At 42.7% G+C, this 16,953-nt stretch overlaps 1 protein-coding gene across 3 annotated transcripts in view; it reads left to right on the plus strand.

The window, feature by feature from the left end:
* The first annotated feature begins 2,823 nt into the window (after nucleotides 1-2,823).
* CRTC3 (CREB regulated transcription coactivator 3) overlaps nucleotides 2,824-16,953 on the plus strand; it is an 87,776-nt gene continuing 73,646 nt past the window's right edge. Inside the window, exons 1-2 of one of the 3 annotated variants that reach the window (XM_032469346.1) lie at nucleotides 2,824-3,152; nucleotides 11,831-11,929. In XM_032469346.1, the coding sequence (XP_032325237.1) occupies nucleotides 3,021-3,152; nucleotides 11,831-11,929 (231 nt within the window). In that variant the 5' untranslated portion in view covers nucleotides 2,824-3,020. Of the gene's footprint in view, nucleotides 3,153-11,830; nucleotides 11,930-16,953 lie in introns of those variants that run through there. The other 2 variants (XM_032469345.1, XM_014565968.2) reach the window with 2 other exon arrangements.

The following is a 16,953-nucleotide window of genomic DNA, read 5'->3' on the forward strand; positions in this document are numbered from 1 at the left end:
GAGGACACAAAGCAAGAGGACCACTTAGGATGCAGGAAGCAGAGGTCAGAAGACGGGAGATGAAGGGAGCCCCCAGGACGATGGGGAGGGGAGCCAGCCACTAGCAGTCCAGGCTGCAGCAGGATGGCAAAGTGCTCTAGGACAGACGTTCCCCCTAAAACTGATCATTCATCAGCTCAGTAATGTCTTTCACAGTTCAGGGAACCTGAGAAAGAAGACCAGACGCACCAGCAGAGGAGAGGGACAGGGCAGAAAATCCAAATATTATAAATCAGAGCTTGGGAAAGAATTTATCACGAGCTGAGAGAAACCTAAGCAAATAAAACACAAAGGCAATTTTTAATGCAAAAAAATTGTATAAAAATGGAACTATAGTACACTTGGTAGACAATATTGACTTATCAAAAATGATGATAAAACTACACTGTAAGAATAGAAGTAAGGAAAATCATATTTTTTACTGGGGGCACAAAAGAGCCAAATCATCCTTTCCCATAATAGAAAATGAAGCTAATATCTAAAATTGAAAAATAATCATAAATCAGCAGGAAAAACTTATTTACAGTGGGAATTGGGAATTACTTCTTTTTAAAAATGTAGGCCTTGTAAAACTATTGTTAAGCAAATTACATATACTTATTTGACCAAAAAGTTAAGTTGAAATGATTAAATTAATCATAATAAGAACAGAAGTAGAATGATTATCTTCCAAATTAGATAGAAATATGGAAATAAAAAACAGCCATTTGATGCAATTGGATGCAGATATGATAGATACCTACATAGGTGAACTGGTAAATGAAAATGGAAGATTTAACCTAGCACCCACTCCAGGGTCCGATTGTGCCTTCCTATATTTCAGAAGCTGAAAGGTTACAACTACATTTCCGAGATGTTATTACAGCTAGGATTCTGAATGGAATGTTGGCTCTTCCAATCAAATTTGCTCTCTTATTTGATTTGTAAGGTAGAAGCGAAGAGGAGCCTGTGTATGTGCTGTTTCTATTGGCGAGGACTGTTGTAGAAGTGTCCAGTTTTTCTACAATGGCTTGTTAGCATGGCAATAGCTATATGGTTCAGGAGGTGGCAAGTATAGGGGGAAGGGTCTAGCTCAGTGGTACAGTGCACGAGGTCCTGGGTCCAATCCCAGTACCTCTGTTAAAAATAAATGAATGAATAAATAAACCTAATACCTCCCCCTCACCAAAAAGAAAAAAGAGAGATAAAATGGAAAGAAAATAAATAAATCATTAAAAAAAAAAGGAGGTGGCAAGTATAGGGACAACGTTCCAATTTAGTAGGTGGTTTCCAGATTTTAGAAGAGGCAGTGGCTCTTTTGGTGGCCTGGTTCTGCAGCATGGCTCTCAAGGTCATTCCTGAATGTTCAACGTGGAGTCAGCTTCCTCAGCCCTCCAAGTAAGTCCTTAAGCCACTTTCTACCCTATAGTAAATCCTTTTGAACTTAAACTATGTAGAATGAATTCTGTTCTCTGAAATTGAATCCAGACAATACAACAGGAAAACAGAAAATAAAATATAAAGAAAAAGCATGGAAAATAGCACAAAATACAACAGAAGAAATAAATCTAATTATGATAATAAAACAAGCTAACCTCTAGCTAATAGAGATATGTTCTCATATTAAACTTCCCCCCAAAAATCTGTAAGGACACATTAAAAGAAACAATGAAATACTATACATATGAATCTCAGAAACAATGGTCAATGAAAAAAAGTTGCACAAGATTATTCAGCATGATGCCATTTTTTGTAAAATTTAAGACCAAAGTTTAGTATTCCATATGCAGTTGGTAGATCCATACATCATATGTAATAAAAGTGTAAAAACATGGACGAGGAAGATATGTACTGACTGGAGCCCAGTGACAATCTCTAGGGAGGAAGGAGAAAGAACAAGGGTGGGATTCTAGTTCTGTCTAATTTTATATTTCTTTAATAAATATCAAGTAAATAAAGCAAAATGTTGACCCATTTAATCTGGATAGTGGAGGCAGTGGGTATTAGTATCATTTTCTACACTCTTCTGCGTGACCCTAGTATTTCCTAATTTACAAAACACAGACATGCGCTCAAAACTTTCCAGGACATCTTTATGCACATCAGAGCAAACGTTTATACGGAGAGGAGCTTCTGGGCTGCAGGAGAGGGAGGGAAACGGTTGAGGCTGACAAGGGATTATACACTGGTTGGAGCTGGACTTTGCCGAGGCCACAGGGATGCTCGGAAAGAGCCAGAAAAAGGGGCTGGGGCTGAGGACCCAAGAGGGTGCACCCGGGAGGGGACGGTGTCTCCAGTTCGTGCAACTCGGGAGATAGTTTTAAAAACTGAGATCCAGATTTAGTAACTTTTTTCTTGGGTGGGCCTGAGCAGGCTGTCAGAGACACAAATCGAGGGAGGAAGCGGGCTGCGAGTCGAAGGAGGGAAGGCAGACGTTAGGTTCCACAGTGTGGGAACTGAGGGAGAGGGTTGCTCAAGCGCAGGTCGCCCCTTTTTCACCCCCTTAAGGAAATCATCCTAACTGGGGGAAGATGGGCGAGAAGGGTGTTGAAACTCTGTTCTAAAATTGTAACGTAAATGCTGAGGCCAGGGTATCCCTACATTGGAGCGTTTCAGTAAAATGGTACCCTAGCTGCTCCCTCACGTCGGACCCGTTTTGCTCTGCCGACGGGGGTTTCCTCGGTGTCTGCGCGGCGGTGCTGAGCCAGGCTCGGGACGCCGGGGAGAGCCCTCCCGCGGCGGGCGCGGGGCCGGGTCGGGGCCGGGCGGCGGGCGACGGGCGGCGGGCGGGCCGCGCCGAGGGCGGGGCCGGGCGCGCGGGGGCGGACCTCGGCGCGCTCCCGGCCGCTCGCTGGCGGTGGGGCCGCGGCGGCTCCTCTGCCGGGTCGCGCCGGAGGACGGGCTTCGGGCGGCGGCCGGGGCGGCCTGCGGACGGACGGGTGGGCCGAGGTGCAGGCCCCGCGCCCGCCGTCTCCCCCTCCTGCCGGCGCCGGGCCCGCGCCATGGCCGCCTCGCCGGGCTCCGGCAGCGCCAACCCGCGGAAGTTCAGTGAGAAGATCGCGCTGCACACGCAGCGGCAGGCCGAGGAGACGCGGGCCTTCGAGCAGCTTATGACCGACCTCACCCTGTCGCGGGTGAGGCCCCGGGGCCGGCACGGGCGGGGCGGCCGCGGGCGGGCCCCGCGCGGCGGGTGAGAGGTCGCGGGGCTGAGGCGACGGCGGGGCCGGGCGGGGGCCGCGCCCGGGGAGCGGGGCCAGGGAGCGGGGCCGGCGCGGCCGCGGCCTCGGGGCTTCCCCGCCTTCCGACACCCGCTGCCCTTTGGCAGTCGCCGCAGAGGTGGGAGGGTCGCGGGGCCGGGTGTGCGGGGAGATGGGAAAGGGCCAAGCCCGGGAAGGCGGGCCACCGAGTGAGGGCGGCCTAACGGGGAGGGTGACCGGAGGGAGCCCCGAGAGGAAATCACAAACAGCTCGGGGGCGGGCCGTGCGGCTTCTCACTGCTGCGAACATCCAGCATCCGCGAGTCCTCCTGGACTGCTCGGCGTGGAGGGCCGGAGGGTCCCGCCCGCTCCTTCGGGAGAGCGCCGCGCACCAGTAAATCCAGGGCCCGCCGCGCTGGTTTGGGGTCTGTCTGGGTACCGTGATGTGCTTCCAGGTCGGGTGTGGGGCTTTGCTACTTTCACTCCTTGGAGGTGCTTTATCGGTCCGGTGTACTGAGTTCAGCCCTGGCTATTTCATGAGAACTGGCAAGGTGCACGGCGCTGCTGGTAACTGAGGAGGGTCCAGGAGGAATGAGTAAGGCGTGAGCCGGGACAAACACCCGGCGAAGTTAGGTAACTGTCGAGTGAGGCAGTGGAGGATGGAGAGCCAACAGGAGTGTCCGCTCAGGGCTGCCGAGACGGAGGATCAGCGTGAGCCCGGCAGGCCTTGAGGATCCTGAATACTGACCTTGAAGGACCCTCAGGAGGATTGGGGAGGAGATACAGATGGCTGGGGCAGAAGTAGGGTGGGCAGCCTGAAGGAGGGCTGAGAGCAGAGTTGCAAACTAGTGGTCCCTGGTTCACTGAGCTGCAGACGCGTTATTGTTTTGTCCAGCAGTGTTTGGGAAAACGTATCTTGCCAGAGCTGGGAAACTTTCATAGAAATCAAAATTGGAGATTTTAATATAAACCCCAAAATTCTATTTTAAATATATATTTATATTTATATTTATGGACATTAAAATTGGGGGACCTGATAACTCTCATCCTGATTTCCTATATGACAGCCACTGTCTGGAGCTAGGTGGTGGTGGCCCCCTCAAATGGAGCTCGAATTCTCTAGTTCACACCACACCCTGTCATGACCTCCCACTGCTTAGGCTAGGTTCACTTGCCATTTGGCATATTTTTGATGCTGTTTTCTTTTAGCTAAGTTAAGGGAAAATCAAAATATTTCTTATACTTTCATTTCTATCATGCTGAGAAAAATACAGAGAGACAACTGAAGATTTCAGGCAATTTTTTTCTCATCACCCTACTGGCTTCACTCTTAGTTAACCCTCCTGGTGTCCTCAGGCATTTACGTCTGTGACCTCTGTTAGATTGGAGGATGAGCATGGCAAGCTCACAGCACATTGAGGAGAATGACTGGCTGAAAGTTGAGTATTAATGCTGGGGCCTGTGTTGTTTTGTGTTGTTTTAAGTGCATAAATTGTGTATGTACAAATACATGCACTCTCTGTGTCTGTATATCTAGAGTTAATCTGATCTCTCACCCAGTTCATGAATCCCCTTTAAAATGTCCTGGACAAATGAGGCCATAAGGGATGTACGGACTCTTTTAAAGGCAAAACATTTTCACAGATCCTGTGTTCACTTAAATGAGTTTGATTATGTTACCCAAATATGTTCAAACATAAACTTGTATATTAAAGTCCTTTGTTTCTAGCCGTGATACTACCATAAACTAAAACACATGTACCAAATAAATTTAAAGTTACAAAAGCAGTAAATTCAACTGGACATTAGTTTAAGGTAAAAAGTGCTATTTTGCTGAACTGAATTGAGGCTCTCAGTGTGAATCTAGTGCTAAACCCTGTAGCTGAGATTCTGGAGTTTAGCAAGCCTGATCAACTGTGCCCCATATTGTAACTCAATCTGATCACTACTTTTCTCTTTTCTAATTACTTTAAAATTATGGTGTCATTTTATTCTTCACTTTATATAGGGCATCATTTACATATTAATTCTGCTTGTATTCTTTCCCCCTCTATCAGTTGCAAGTAAAATAATAAATACTGCTTGGTTCCACTGTGTTCAATAACACAAAGGCAAATGATAACACTGAATTTGCCTAGTAGTGTTTGCTCACTTAAAATTTTAAGGGTAATTTTTGTAATGAAATCACAAAACTGAAACACTTCTTATAGAGAACTCTTAGATCCCCAAGCATATGTCTGTGAACCTCCAAGGGTCCAAGGATCCCAGATGGAGAAGAATCTATCCAGTTCATTATTGGTAATTGGATGACAGATAAACTGACTTTCTGTTACCAGCCCATGGCAGACACGCTTCTGGAGGGGACAGACATCACTAATCACTCTAGATACTCTTTCGTTTCTGAGTCTGTGTGCCAGGTCTTTTTCTACATAATCAGAGCCAATCCTTCAGAGTTAAAGTTAAATCCTATTTGTTTAGTAGGTGGGATGGACCAGATTATGGAGAATTTTTCACTCTAGCTTTAGGGGTTCAGCCTTATCAGGAAGCAGTGAAAAAATTCTGAGAAGAGAATGCTAGGAGGATTAGTTCAGTGGTGGTACCTGGGATGATAAGGAGAGGGAAGAAAGTGGAGGCAGATATGCCTGGAAAGAGACTGTTCCTTTGTTCATTCATTAATTTATCAGTACTTGAGTGCCCAGTGTGGGGTGGAGGGTAGGGGTGTGGTGGGGGGAGGTGAAGACATGATGCCTTGCTTCAAAGATCTCATTAATTTGTTTAGCAAATACTTTTTGAGTTTCTGTGTGTGTGTGGGCGGGGTGTGGTTAGGATGGATACTGGGGATATAATAGTGTTTCCTCACAGATTTTAGGGTTTCATGGGGAAGACATTCACTTGACAAGTAAGGACACATTTTGATGAATATTACAAGAGGGGAAACCGATGGAGCTCAGGAGTGCATGATAGGGAGTCCTCACCTCTTGTGGCCTAAGGAATTAGTGGGAGTGGGGAAGGCATTTGAGGGTATATGCTTGTGTGTTGAGGGTGGGAGAATGTTTTAGGCACAGGGAATGGAGGTTCAGCAAGGGGATGAGGAGAGTAGTTTGAGATGAGGCGTTGACGGGGATCAGACCATGGAGACAAGATTTGGGACTTGATCCTAAGGACAATGGAAAATCATTGAAGGGGTTGAACCAGGGGGGATTTGCATTTTAAAAGGATGTGGCTAGCTCCAGAATGTCTGCTAGATCAGAAGAGGAGGTAGCAGAGAAATCTTCTGAAGTCTAGGAGATGTGATGATGGCCTTGACAAGGATGGTAGCAACAGGGAGGCAGAGAGATGGAGAGATTGATACTTAGGAGGTAGAAAGGACCAGACTTGGTGAATGACCGGGGAGGTGAGGAGGAGGGAGGACCCGAGGATGATCCCCAGCTTTCAGACTTGAGCCATGTCTCCATTAAGAGAGGGAGCACTGGCAGGAGGAAGGTGAGAGCAAACTCACTGGCAGGAGATGCTGAGGGTGAGGTGCCTCTGAGGCATTTAGGTAGAGATGGGCCGGCAGATGGTGGTTTGCATGGTTCTGAAGCTCAGGGTGGAAGTCTAGCCTAGTGAGATGAGTGTGGGAATCTTTGGTGTGAAGCTGCAGCAATAGATTCAGCTGCCTAGGAAGAATTTCTAGAACAGATCTTACAAGTTGGGGGCCTAAATTTTAATTTGGCCCTCAGATGTATTTTTTTTTTTGGAGCGTTGCCACCACTTTTTTTTTTTAAGTGAGGGCCAACAACAAATTCTGAGATTTTACATTAAAATCTGGACTCTGGCTTCTTCTGAAAAATGAGATCATCTAATAACACTTCCGCTACCTTTCTGCACGGCAGCATTGCCTGGAGCTGAATGGTGGCTGCCCCCATTAGATGGGGCACTTGTGTTCTTCAGTTTGCCACAGTCCCATCGCTCCCTATGGTTTCCACACTGTGATTCTAGCCCGCTTCACTTACTTGCCTTCCATACTTGGCACCCGTAGGCTTTTGAATTTGTGATTTCTGCTTTTGAATTTGTGAATGAAACGTGCAGAGGGCCTAGTAGAAGCCCTAAAGGGGAGGTAGGGGAGGAGGAGCCAGCAAAGAAGACCAAAGAGCAACCAGAGAGGTAGGAGAAAAGCCAGGAGGATTATTGTTCAGAGGAGGGAATGTGGACCAGCTGAGCCTCATGCTGCTGACTTGGTCTGATGCGATAAGGACCGGTCCTTTGGTCTAGTCAGGGGGAGGTGGTTGCTAACCTTGCTGAGAGCCACTGCGTTCCCAGGGTGCTGGGTGGAAGGGAGGTTGTGAGGCATTGAGAACTGAGTGGAGGAAATGGGGACAGAATTGGGAACTTGTTCAAGAAGCTTGGCTTTGATGGACAATTTGTGTTGAGAAACCACAGGATAAATAGCATATTAACCTGGCATGTTGATTTAGCTTGAATATTTGGGAAGAACCAATACTTTTATATTAAAACAAACATTAGATATGCTATGGAGTAGTGAGGTCTCTGAGAGAGGAATAGAGAGAGGAGACTGAATATTGAGTGTTATCTCTTTGCCAGGCACTGTGCTGATCACTTTACATTCATTATCTCATGTAGTTCTCACGATAACCCTATGAAGTAGGTATCTAGAATGCTCCTCATTTTGTAGAAGAGCAAACCGAGACTTGAGACATAAGTTTGCATTGTTGGTAAGTGGCAGAGCTGGTGTTTGATTATGGTTGTCACACTGAATGTATGATCAAATGCTTTTCTTCCCCCCATTTCCCATATCAGATTGTACCAGGAGTATTTGTTGAAAACACTTTTCTTTCCACATTGAATTGCTGCAACACTCTTGTCAAAAATCAGTTGGCCATGTATGTGTGGGTCTATTTTTGGACCCTCCCTGTTCTATCAATTTGTACATCTCTCTCTTTTTAAACAATAGCACACTGCCTGAATTACGATAGCTTTATTGTAAGTCTTGAAAGACCATAATTTAATTCTTCCATCTTTGCTCTTTTCAAAAATTGCCTTGGCTACTCTAGATCGTTCGCACATCCATGCATTTCAGAATTATCCTGTCAATTTCTGTGAAAAGGCCTGCTGGGATTTTGTTTGGGGTTGTGTTGACTATTACAAGACATCTTCAAAAAGGAATTACTGAGGCTTAGGTATCATTTCATGTAGGTATTGAAGGAAAGTCCACCAAAGCGTGTGACTGTTGGCCAACGGTTGCTAACTCAAGGCCCAGGGTGAGGCAGGTAAGGAAAATGAGTGGCGGGGCCAGGAATGAGATGATACACAGTAGCTGATCTCAGGCTGGAGGAATAACAGGGTACGGCGAGGACTTGGGCAAACAGGAGATCCCCAGCCCTGTCTAAGGGGCAGCCACTTCTCAGCTCCATGCGTTGTTGCCTTGCGCGAATATGGGTTCCGTGTTTGTCTGATCTTTCAATCAAGAAAAGATGGAAATCCAGATTTTTATGCAGTTTTGCAATTTTAAAATTTAAAACATTGAGTAGGTCAGTACCATGTGGGTCAGACAGAACTCTCCAGGCTAAACATGGCTTACGGCCTGCCAGTTCGTGACCTCTGCTTCAGGCTAATCATTCTTTGGTCCTCATTTTCCTCATCGGTAAGCATGACTCAGTTTCTTTCTAGCTCAGTGGTTCTAAATTTCAAAGAGGAAATTGTCCAAATTACTCAAGGGTTTAAGAGGTAGTTGAGGATATCAGCAATAATGATAATATTTTGAGAAGTTGTCCAGACCCTTATAGTTTACATGCCACTGTCATGTCTGTTCTCTGTTTTAATCCTCACATTATCTTTGTGAAGTAGACAGCAGAATAATTTGCCCACCTACACGGGCGATCCAGGTTACAAAATCAGGTATCCACATTCCAAATCCAGTGCTCTTTTTACCCTAGGGCAGCAGTCTCTGAAGGCTCTGGAAACAGGCACTTTGGAAGGGAGAGCAGATCTGGGAGACCTCAAGCTCAGTTGAAGGCAGGTCTCTAGCTAGATTTAGAACTGAGCTTGTTTGAAGCGTCAAGGCTCTTGGGTAAGAACTGAAGCCTTTGTGAGAACTCCCTGAAGGTAGGAACTTTGGCACATATTTATTTCAATAAGCCAGTGCCTGGCACAGTACCTGACACACAGTTAAAAGGCTTTAGATCAAGGGGGCTGAGAATTTTGTCTAGAGAATTGCAAAGGTAGATAGTCCAGTGCTTCTGGTTGAGAATGTTAAGATCAAAAGCTGATCTTTGTACTTATAACTTAGCTGATAGGTGAGAAAGTCTCACCATGGCCTTCTTCTCATATTTGACTCTCAGATCTGGGTTTTGATGAATAGATTATAACTGTTTCCCAGTACAGTATGTTTGAGAAATTAAGTACAGTGGGTGTAAGGAAGTTAAGGCAGTCAAAGGGTTTTATATGCCTTTCAAACTTCCAAATGTATGTAAGACCTTATCTTTGTTTTGTTTTTTTTTTTTGTATATATATTTTTATTGAAGTATAGTCAGTTTACAATGTCATGTCAGTTTCTGGTGTACAGCACAATGCTGCAGTCATACATGAACTTACATATATTTGTTTTCATATTCTTTTTCACCATAAGTTACTACAAGATATTGAATGTAGTTCCCTGTGCTATACAGTGTGAACTTTTTACTCATCGGATTTTATGAGAATCCTCCTGTGTTTTGAAGTGAGAGACACTCTGCCAGAGTTCAGTAGGTGTTCTGTGCAATTCAGTGGGCTTGTTGATGTAATTGTTGGTGTATTTGTGGGAAAGGGTGAGCTGTGAGTCTCTCTACTCTCCCATCTTGGCTCATCCCAAGACAAGGATAGTCAAATGCTTCTGGTTGAGAATGTTAAGATCAAAAGCTGATATTTATACTTATAACTTAGCTGACAGATGGGAAAGGCTCACCATGGCCTTCTTCTCATATTTGACTCTCAGATCTCGGTTTTGATGAATAGATTATAACCATTCCCCAGTGCAGTATGTTTGAAAAATCAAATACTGTGGGTATAAGGAAGTTAAGGCACCCAAAGGGTTTTATATGCCTTTCAAACTTCCAAACATATACAAGACCTTATCTTTGGAGATGCATATTGAAAAATGGAACAGTAATCTGAATTTCTTTCAGTGGAATGCTGTGGGTAGTGGAGAGGGTAAAGATGAATCAAGATTGGACATAAGTTAATCATTGTTGGAGCTGGAAGATGAATAGATGGGGTTTCATTATATTAATCTCTATTTTGAATGTATTTGAAAGTTTTCATAATAAATGTAAAAACAGAACAAAATCACAGAGCTTCCTAGGCTCAGCGATGCTTTTCATCAACCAAACTTCACTTTTCTTTGAGCTTGTAAATAGTATGATCGTAGAGGGAGAAATGGAACAAAAGGGACATGGCAGAAATAAGAAAGTGGGTTCCGAGTCAGCTGTAGCTCAGCCTCCTTTAGCTGTGTGACCTTGGGCAAGTCTCTGAGCTTCCCTAAGTCTGGGTCTGCAGGTCTGTAAAAGCAGGATCGTGTGGTCTCCCTCGGCTGGTGAGAGGGCCAGGGATAAAGTGGGCAAAGCATCTAGCTCACCTTAGGGGCTCATGTCTAGTAGTTCTTATTACTATTAGACAAAGACAGAGAGTAATGAAAGGGTAAAGTCTGCCTCAGGGTTCCCGTCTGTCCTTTCTTCCCTACATGAATTACAAGTGCCAAGGGTTATATAACCACAGAGGTAATTTATTATTTTAGAAACAGAACTCTTAAAGACTAAATTGGACCACTCTGGGGTTTACAAGAACTGTAACCAGTTTACGGCCTTTTGAAAAATGAAGCAAGGAAGAACTTACAGAAGAAAAGCATATTAAAACAGTGGGATACCATTTAATACCTGTTGAATTGGCCTTCTTCTTTATCCCAATTAATGACAACATCCATTGTTAGTGAGTTTTTGGCGAAACTGTTTTCTCATACATACATTGGTATACCCTCTGGGAAAACGTTTTGGCAGTGTGTATTGAGAAGCCATCAGAAGGCCCAAACCCAGAGGCCAGTAATCACTCTTTGGAACGTGTTCTAAGGAAATAATTCAGAAGGAGAAATGTTATGTAGCCATTTAAAATGATTATGTAATATCATAGAAGAGACTTATGAGGTAAGCATGCAAGATTGGATCTATGTTCTGATCACCACTATGCAGATATCACACAGAAATGTAAATGGAGACTGGAAAAGAGCATGGAGAAGGGAAGCAGTCACTGTATTAGAGTCATGGACAGTGGCTTAGTTTTATTAAAGAAGTCTTTTTATCGCTGTTAAAGATTGTGCCTGCTCACCTACGCAAACGTGCATTCAAAGATGGTGCAAGAGTGCCTCACTGTCATGGCTGGGACATTTAGAACATGGGTATATTCATTCCAGAAACAGTCTAATCAAAACCCAGACAGCACTGGAAGCGTAAAGGTTTTAAGTAGAGAAGAAATTGAAACAAAGACTTTCACTCTTGAACCATCTCACTACGAAAACACTGTACTTCAATGCTTCTGTTCCGTCTTTGCTGTCTTCTCTCAACAGCCTTGAAATCTCTTTGTCCCCAGGTTCAATTTCAGAAGCTTCAGCAACTGCGCCTTACACAGTACCACGGAGGGTCCTTACCCAATGTGAGCCAGCTGCGGAGCAGTGCCTCGGAGTTTCAGGTACGTCAGACACTTCCTTCAAGCTGAGTGGAGTGTAAAAAAGATAGGCAGACATTTTCCTGGAAAAGATTAGATCTTAAAGGCTAAACTGGGCTTAGACACAGTTCAGCTTAAGATAGTGTTATTACACAAATGGTCTAAGGCAGCACTGTCCACTGGAAATATAATGTGAGCCACACATACAATCTGAACTTTTCTGTAGCCACATTAAAGAAAAAGAGACTGGTGTAACTAACTTTAAAACCGTATAAATAATTTAAATAATTATGTGACCCAATATGTCCAAAATATTAATATTTCAACATATAATCAGTATAAAAAACCTAATGAGATATCTCACATTCTTTTTTTTTTTCGTACTAAGTCTTTGAAATCCACACTTAAAGCACATCTTACCTGGTAGCAGCCATGCTTCACTACCTTCATGTGGCTAGTTTCTACCACGCTGGACAGTGCAGATCTAAGTCGTAGATTGTATTGCATTCAGATTAGTGCAGTATCATAGGATGCTTTAATTATTCATATTATTGAAGAGCCTAGTTCAAAAAAACAGTGTGGAATTGGTGATTCAGACAATGGTTGTTTGTTTTTTTGTGTGTGTGACAATGGTTGTCAAGATCTGAATTAAATTTAGATATACACTTTCTGAAAAATTAGAAGCCTGACATTCTAATTACAGAATTTAAGATCTGGTGTTAAATTTGAGATACAAACTTGAAGATGAAGTGTACCTTTATTCATTTGGGTGCCTCTTCACTTTAAAACTACTGTCTTCTTTCTTAGTTGTGAAATCTGGTTCACTTGTTTGATGATGTCCTGTAAAATAAAAATATTATTTAAATGGAGACTTCCATTTGAGAGTGCTGATAGGAACTCTTAAACATAAAGTGATTAGAAAAAGTACTGTATGAACATGTTTGTGCCTTATTACTCTAGGATTTTGTCTTTAATATAATGACACTGAAATCTCACTGCCTAATTAGAATAATACTGCTTATTAGAATAATTACTATATAATAATTAGGATAATGCTGCCTATGTTAGACATCTACCTCTGTAGATCGAACAATCTTACATTTTGGCCTATTGGGTCATTCAGTATCCAAATAAAGTAGATCTCTGCTTTATGCTGGCTTTCATGCTTCAGAAAACAGAACATTGTCAGGATATGCTGTTTGAGATCCCGATTTTGTGGTACTTTACTAGTCAACTTTAGAGGAATATAGAATTTACTATCATGTCCCTTTCTTTGGGATGAAGTGACAGCCATTGATCTTCCCAGGAGTCTTTCTTTGGGTACTTTTTAAACTTTGAGACAATCACAAACTTACAGAAAAGTTGGAAGCACAGTAAAAATAACTGGTTTTTTCCTCTTGAGAATAGATTGCTGACCTGCCCTGTCAACCCCAAATACTTCACCGTGTATTTCCTACAAGCAAGGACGTTGTTGTACATCACCTAAATAGAGCCAACAAAATCAGGAAAATTAACAGCAATGCTTTATTACCATTTGATCCTGAGACCCCTTTCAGGTTTCACCCATGTCCCATTACTGTCCTCTGTAGCAAAAGGATCTGGTGAGAACACCTACGCTGTCTTTAGTCTCCTTCAGTCTGGAACAATTTTTCAATCTTATTTTTGACATTAAAAAATTACTTTTGACTTTTGTGACCTTGCCACTTCTGAAGATCACAGACCAGTTATTTTGTAGAATATCCCTCTATTGGGGTTTGTCTGATGTTTCTTCATGGTTTAGATTGTGCATCTTTGGCAGGAATAGCCAGAAGTGATGCTGTTATACAGTCCCACTAAGTGGGTGATTTTTCATTTTCATGATGTTCACTTTTATCACTTAATTAAGGTGGTGTCTGTTTGTCTTCTCCACTCTAAAGTCTTTGTAATCAATAAATATTTTGTGAGAAGATACTTTATCCTGATTCTCATCAGACTTTCAATTTGTACATTTATTTATTTCTCTCTATGAAGTTTTTTGATTTCTTAATTCATTTAATAGGTTATACTCTATAACTATTATTGTTGTTTTGATCCTTGCATTATCTCTGACTAGGCCAGTAGGAGTCCCCTTCCCAGAATTCTCATCAAACTGAAAAGAAAAAAGGGGGGGGGGATCCCAGAAGCATAGGTTTTTTTTTTAATAAATGTTTTTAAGGTATAGTTTACATAAAGTACAGTTTACCTGTTTTAGATTTACAGTTTTGTGTTGTGTAATTACCACCACAATCAAGATACAGAACAGTTTCATCATCCCCGCAAAATTCCCTTTGTAGTCTATTTTCACCCCTTACCTCCGGCCTCTGCAACCACTGATCTGTAGTTTTGCCTTTTCCAGTGTGTCCTATAAATGGAATCAAAAGTATGTAGTCTTTTGAGTTCTTGTTCCACTTAGCATACTGCATTTGATCATCATGCATTGCTGTGGCATGGATGAGTTTCCTAGGGCTCCCCTAACAGCACCACAAACTGAGTGGTGGCTAAGACAAGAGGGAGTTTATTCTCTCACAGTTCTGGGCTCGAAGTCTGAAATCAGGGTATTAGTAGAGCCACGCTCTCTGGAGACTATAGGGAAGAATCCTTCTTCGTCTCTTCCTAGCTTCTGTTGGCTGCCGCCAGTCCTTGGTGTCCCTTGGCTTGTAGCTGCATCACATCTGCAAAGATTATCTTCCCAAATAAAATCACATTCATAGGTACTTGGGGTTAGGACTTGAACATATCTTTTTGGGGGAACATGATCCAATCCAGTACACTGCATTTATCAGTAGTTCATTCTTTTCATTGCTGAGTAGTATTCCGTTGTATGGAGGTACTTTAATTTGTTTATCCATTCATCAGTTGATGAGCATTTGGATTGCTTCCACCTTCTGGCAATTGTGAATGAAGATATTCACGTTCAGTTTTTGTGTAAACACCTGGTAGTAGAACTTCTGGATCATGTGGTAAGTGTATATTTAGCTTTGTAAGAGACTGCCAAACTGTTTTACAAAATGGATATATCATTTTGCATTCCCACCAGCAGTATGAGAGTTCCAGTGAATCTGCACTCTCTCTCCAACACTTGGTATTTCAGTTTTTTTAATTGTAAAATTAACACAACATAAAATTTATCACCTTAACCATTTTAAGTGTACATTTCAGTAGTGTTAAGTATATTCACATTGTTGTGCAACCAGTCTCCTGAACGTTTTCATCTTATAAAACTGAAATTCTATACCCATTAAACGACAACTCTCCATTTTCTCTTCCCCCAGCCCCTAGCAACCACTATTTTACTTTCTGTGTCTATGAATTTGACTCCTCTAGGTACCTCATGTAAGTGGAGTCACACAATACTTGTCTTTTTGTGAGTGGCTTATTTCACTTAGCATAATGTCCTCAAGGCTCATCCATATTATAGCGTGTGACAGGATATCCTTCCTGTTTAAGGCTGAATAATACTTCATTGTACATAAGTGCCACATTTTGTTTATCCATTCATCCACTGATGGGCACTTGGGTTACTTCCATCTCTTGGCTATTGTGAATAATGCTGCTATGAACATGGGTGTGCAAATGTCTCTTTGAAATCCTGCTTTCAGTTCTTTTTGATACATACCCAGAATTGGGATTGCTGGATCATATGGTAATTCTATTTGAGGAGCCCCCATTCTGTTTCCTACAGTGGCTGCACCATTTTACATCCCTACCAACGGTGTACGGGGGTTCTAATTCCTCCACATTGTCGACTCAGCTTACTGTCTTCTACAAAAAGGCCTGCTGGGATTTTAAATGAGGTTGCATTGAATCTGTAATCAGGTTGGGGAGAACTGATATCTTAATAGTACTGAGTCTTCTAATCCATGAATATGGTACAGAAGCACAGATTTTGATTCAAGTTAAGTTGCTGATCATTATTTAAACACAATCCTCTTTCATGTTTATAGATCATTTTGGAGTTTACAAAATGTTTTCGTATTTATTATTCGACTTGATCTTTAATACATTCGTTGGTGAGCATAGCACTATTAATGCATAATCACTATTTAATATTGGTTAAAGACCAATTTTCTATCCTAGTGGAGAATCTAAAAGCACATTCTTTCCTCTAACCCCTTGGGCCTTTATTCAGAGAACACAAACTTATCAGATAAGTAAACCAAAGTAAGCTTTTCAGACTGCCTTCTGGTAATCCTTAGCAAGGGACAGGTCATCGGTCAGGGGTGGCTAGAGTAAGAGCCCTCCTATTTCTAGGCAGGGCCTGGCACATGTGCTTTGAAAGCAGAGAGAGGAAGTGGGCATTATCGTCTCCTCTCAGGGCTAGGGCTGTGTCTTCTGGTTAGGGGACGGCTAACTGTTCTCTAGCGCGTTCCAGCCTGTGTGACAGCTAGGGCACCTGATTGTCGGCAGCCACATGAGAGGGACAGAGGGCATCTCTTTGTATAGGGATACCAGGGTACAGTTGTAGCCTTTCATAGCCTTCACCTAACCCACCTGGTCCTTTCAAATTATGTCACTAAAAACTAACCACACTTTTTACATTTCTGACTACGACGTTTTAACAAAATTGCATCATCTTGTTTATAGCTGAGGGTTTACAAGTTCTAACTAATTTAGGGAACAGTTTGGTGGCCAAAGGGAGAAAGTCCTGTTCCAAGGCAGCAAAGACTGGATGGCCGGATCCAGAATGGTGATTCTTCTGAGACCTTCCACCAATGCACATGGGTCTAGAGAGGCCCAGAGTTTGCACAGCAAGTATGTAAGAGAAGCAGAACTTAAAAATCGAGTCTTTGACTCCTAATTCGATTTTAATGGCTTTCCTTTGCTGCATTTCCTTTAAAATTTTTATAAGATTCTTTAAAAAATGGTTGGCAACTGGTATATCAGTTAAATTCAAGCAAATGGAAAATATAAGTAGCAATATTAACCTCAAAATACTACAACTAATAATAGCCCACATTTATTGAGTATGTGCTGTGTGCCAAGCACTGCATTCAGCTCACTATACAGAGATTTTTTAATTTTCACAAAGA

This window comes from Camelus ferus, chromosome 27 (assembly GCF_009834535.1).
Source record: "Camelus ferus isolate YT-003-E chromosome 27, BCGSAC_Cfer_1.0, whole genome shotgun sequence".
Classification (NCBI taxonomy): Eukaryota; Metazoa; Chordata; class Mammalia; order Artiodactyla; family Camelidae; genus Camelus; species Camelus ferus.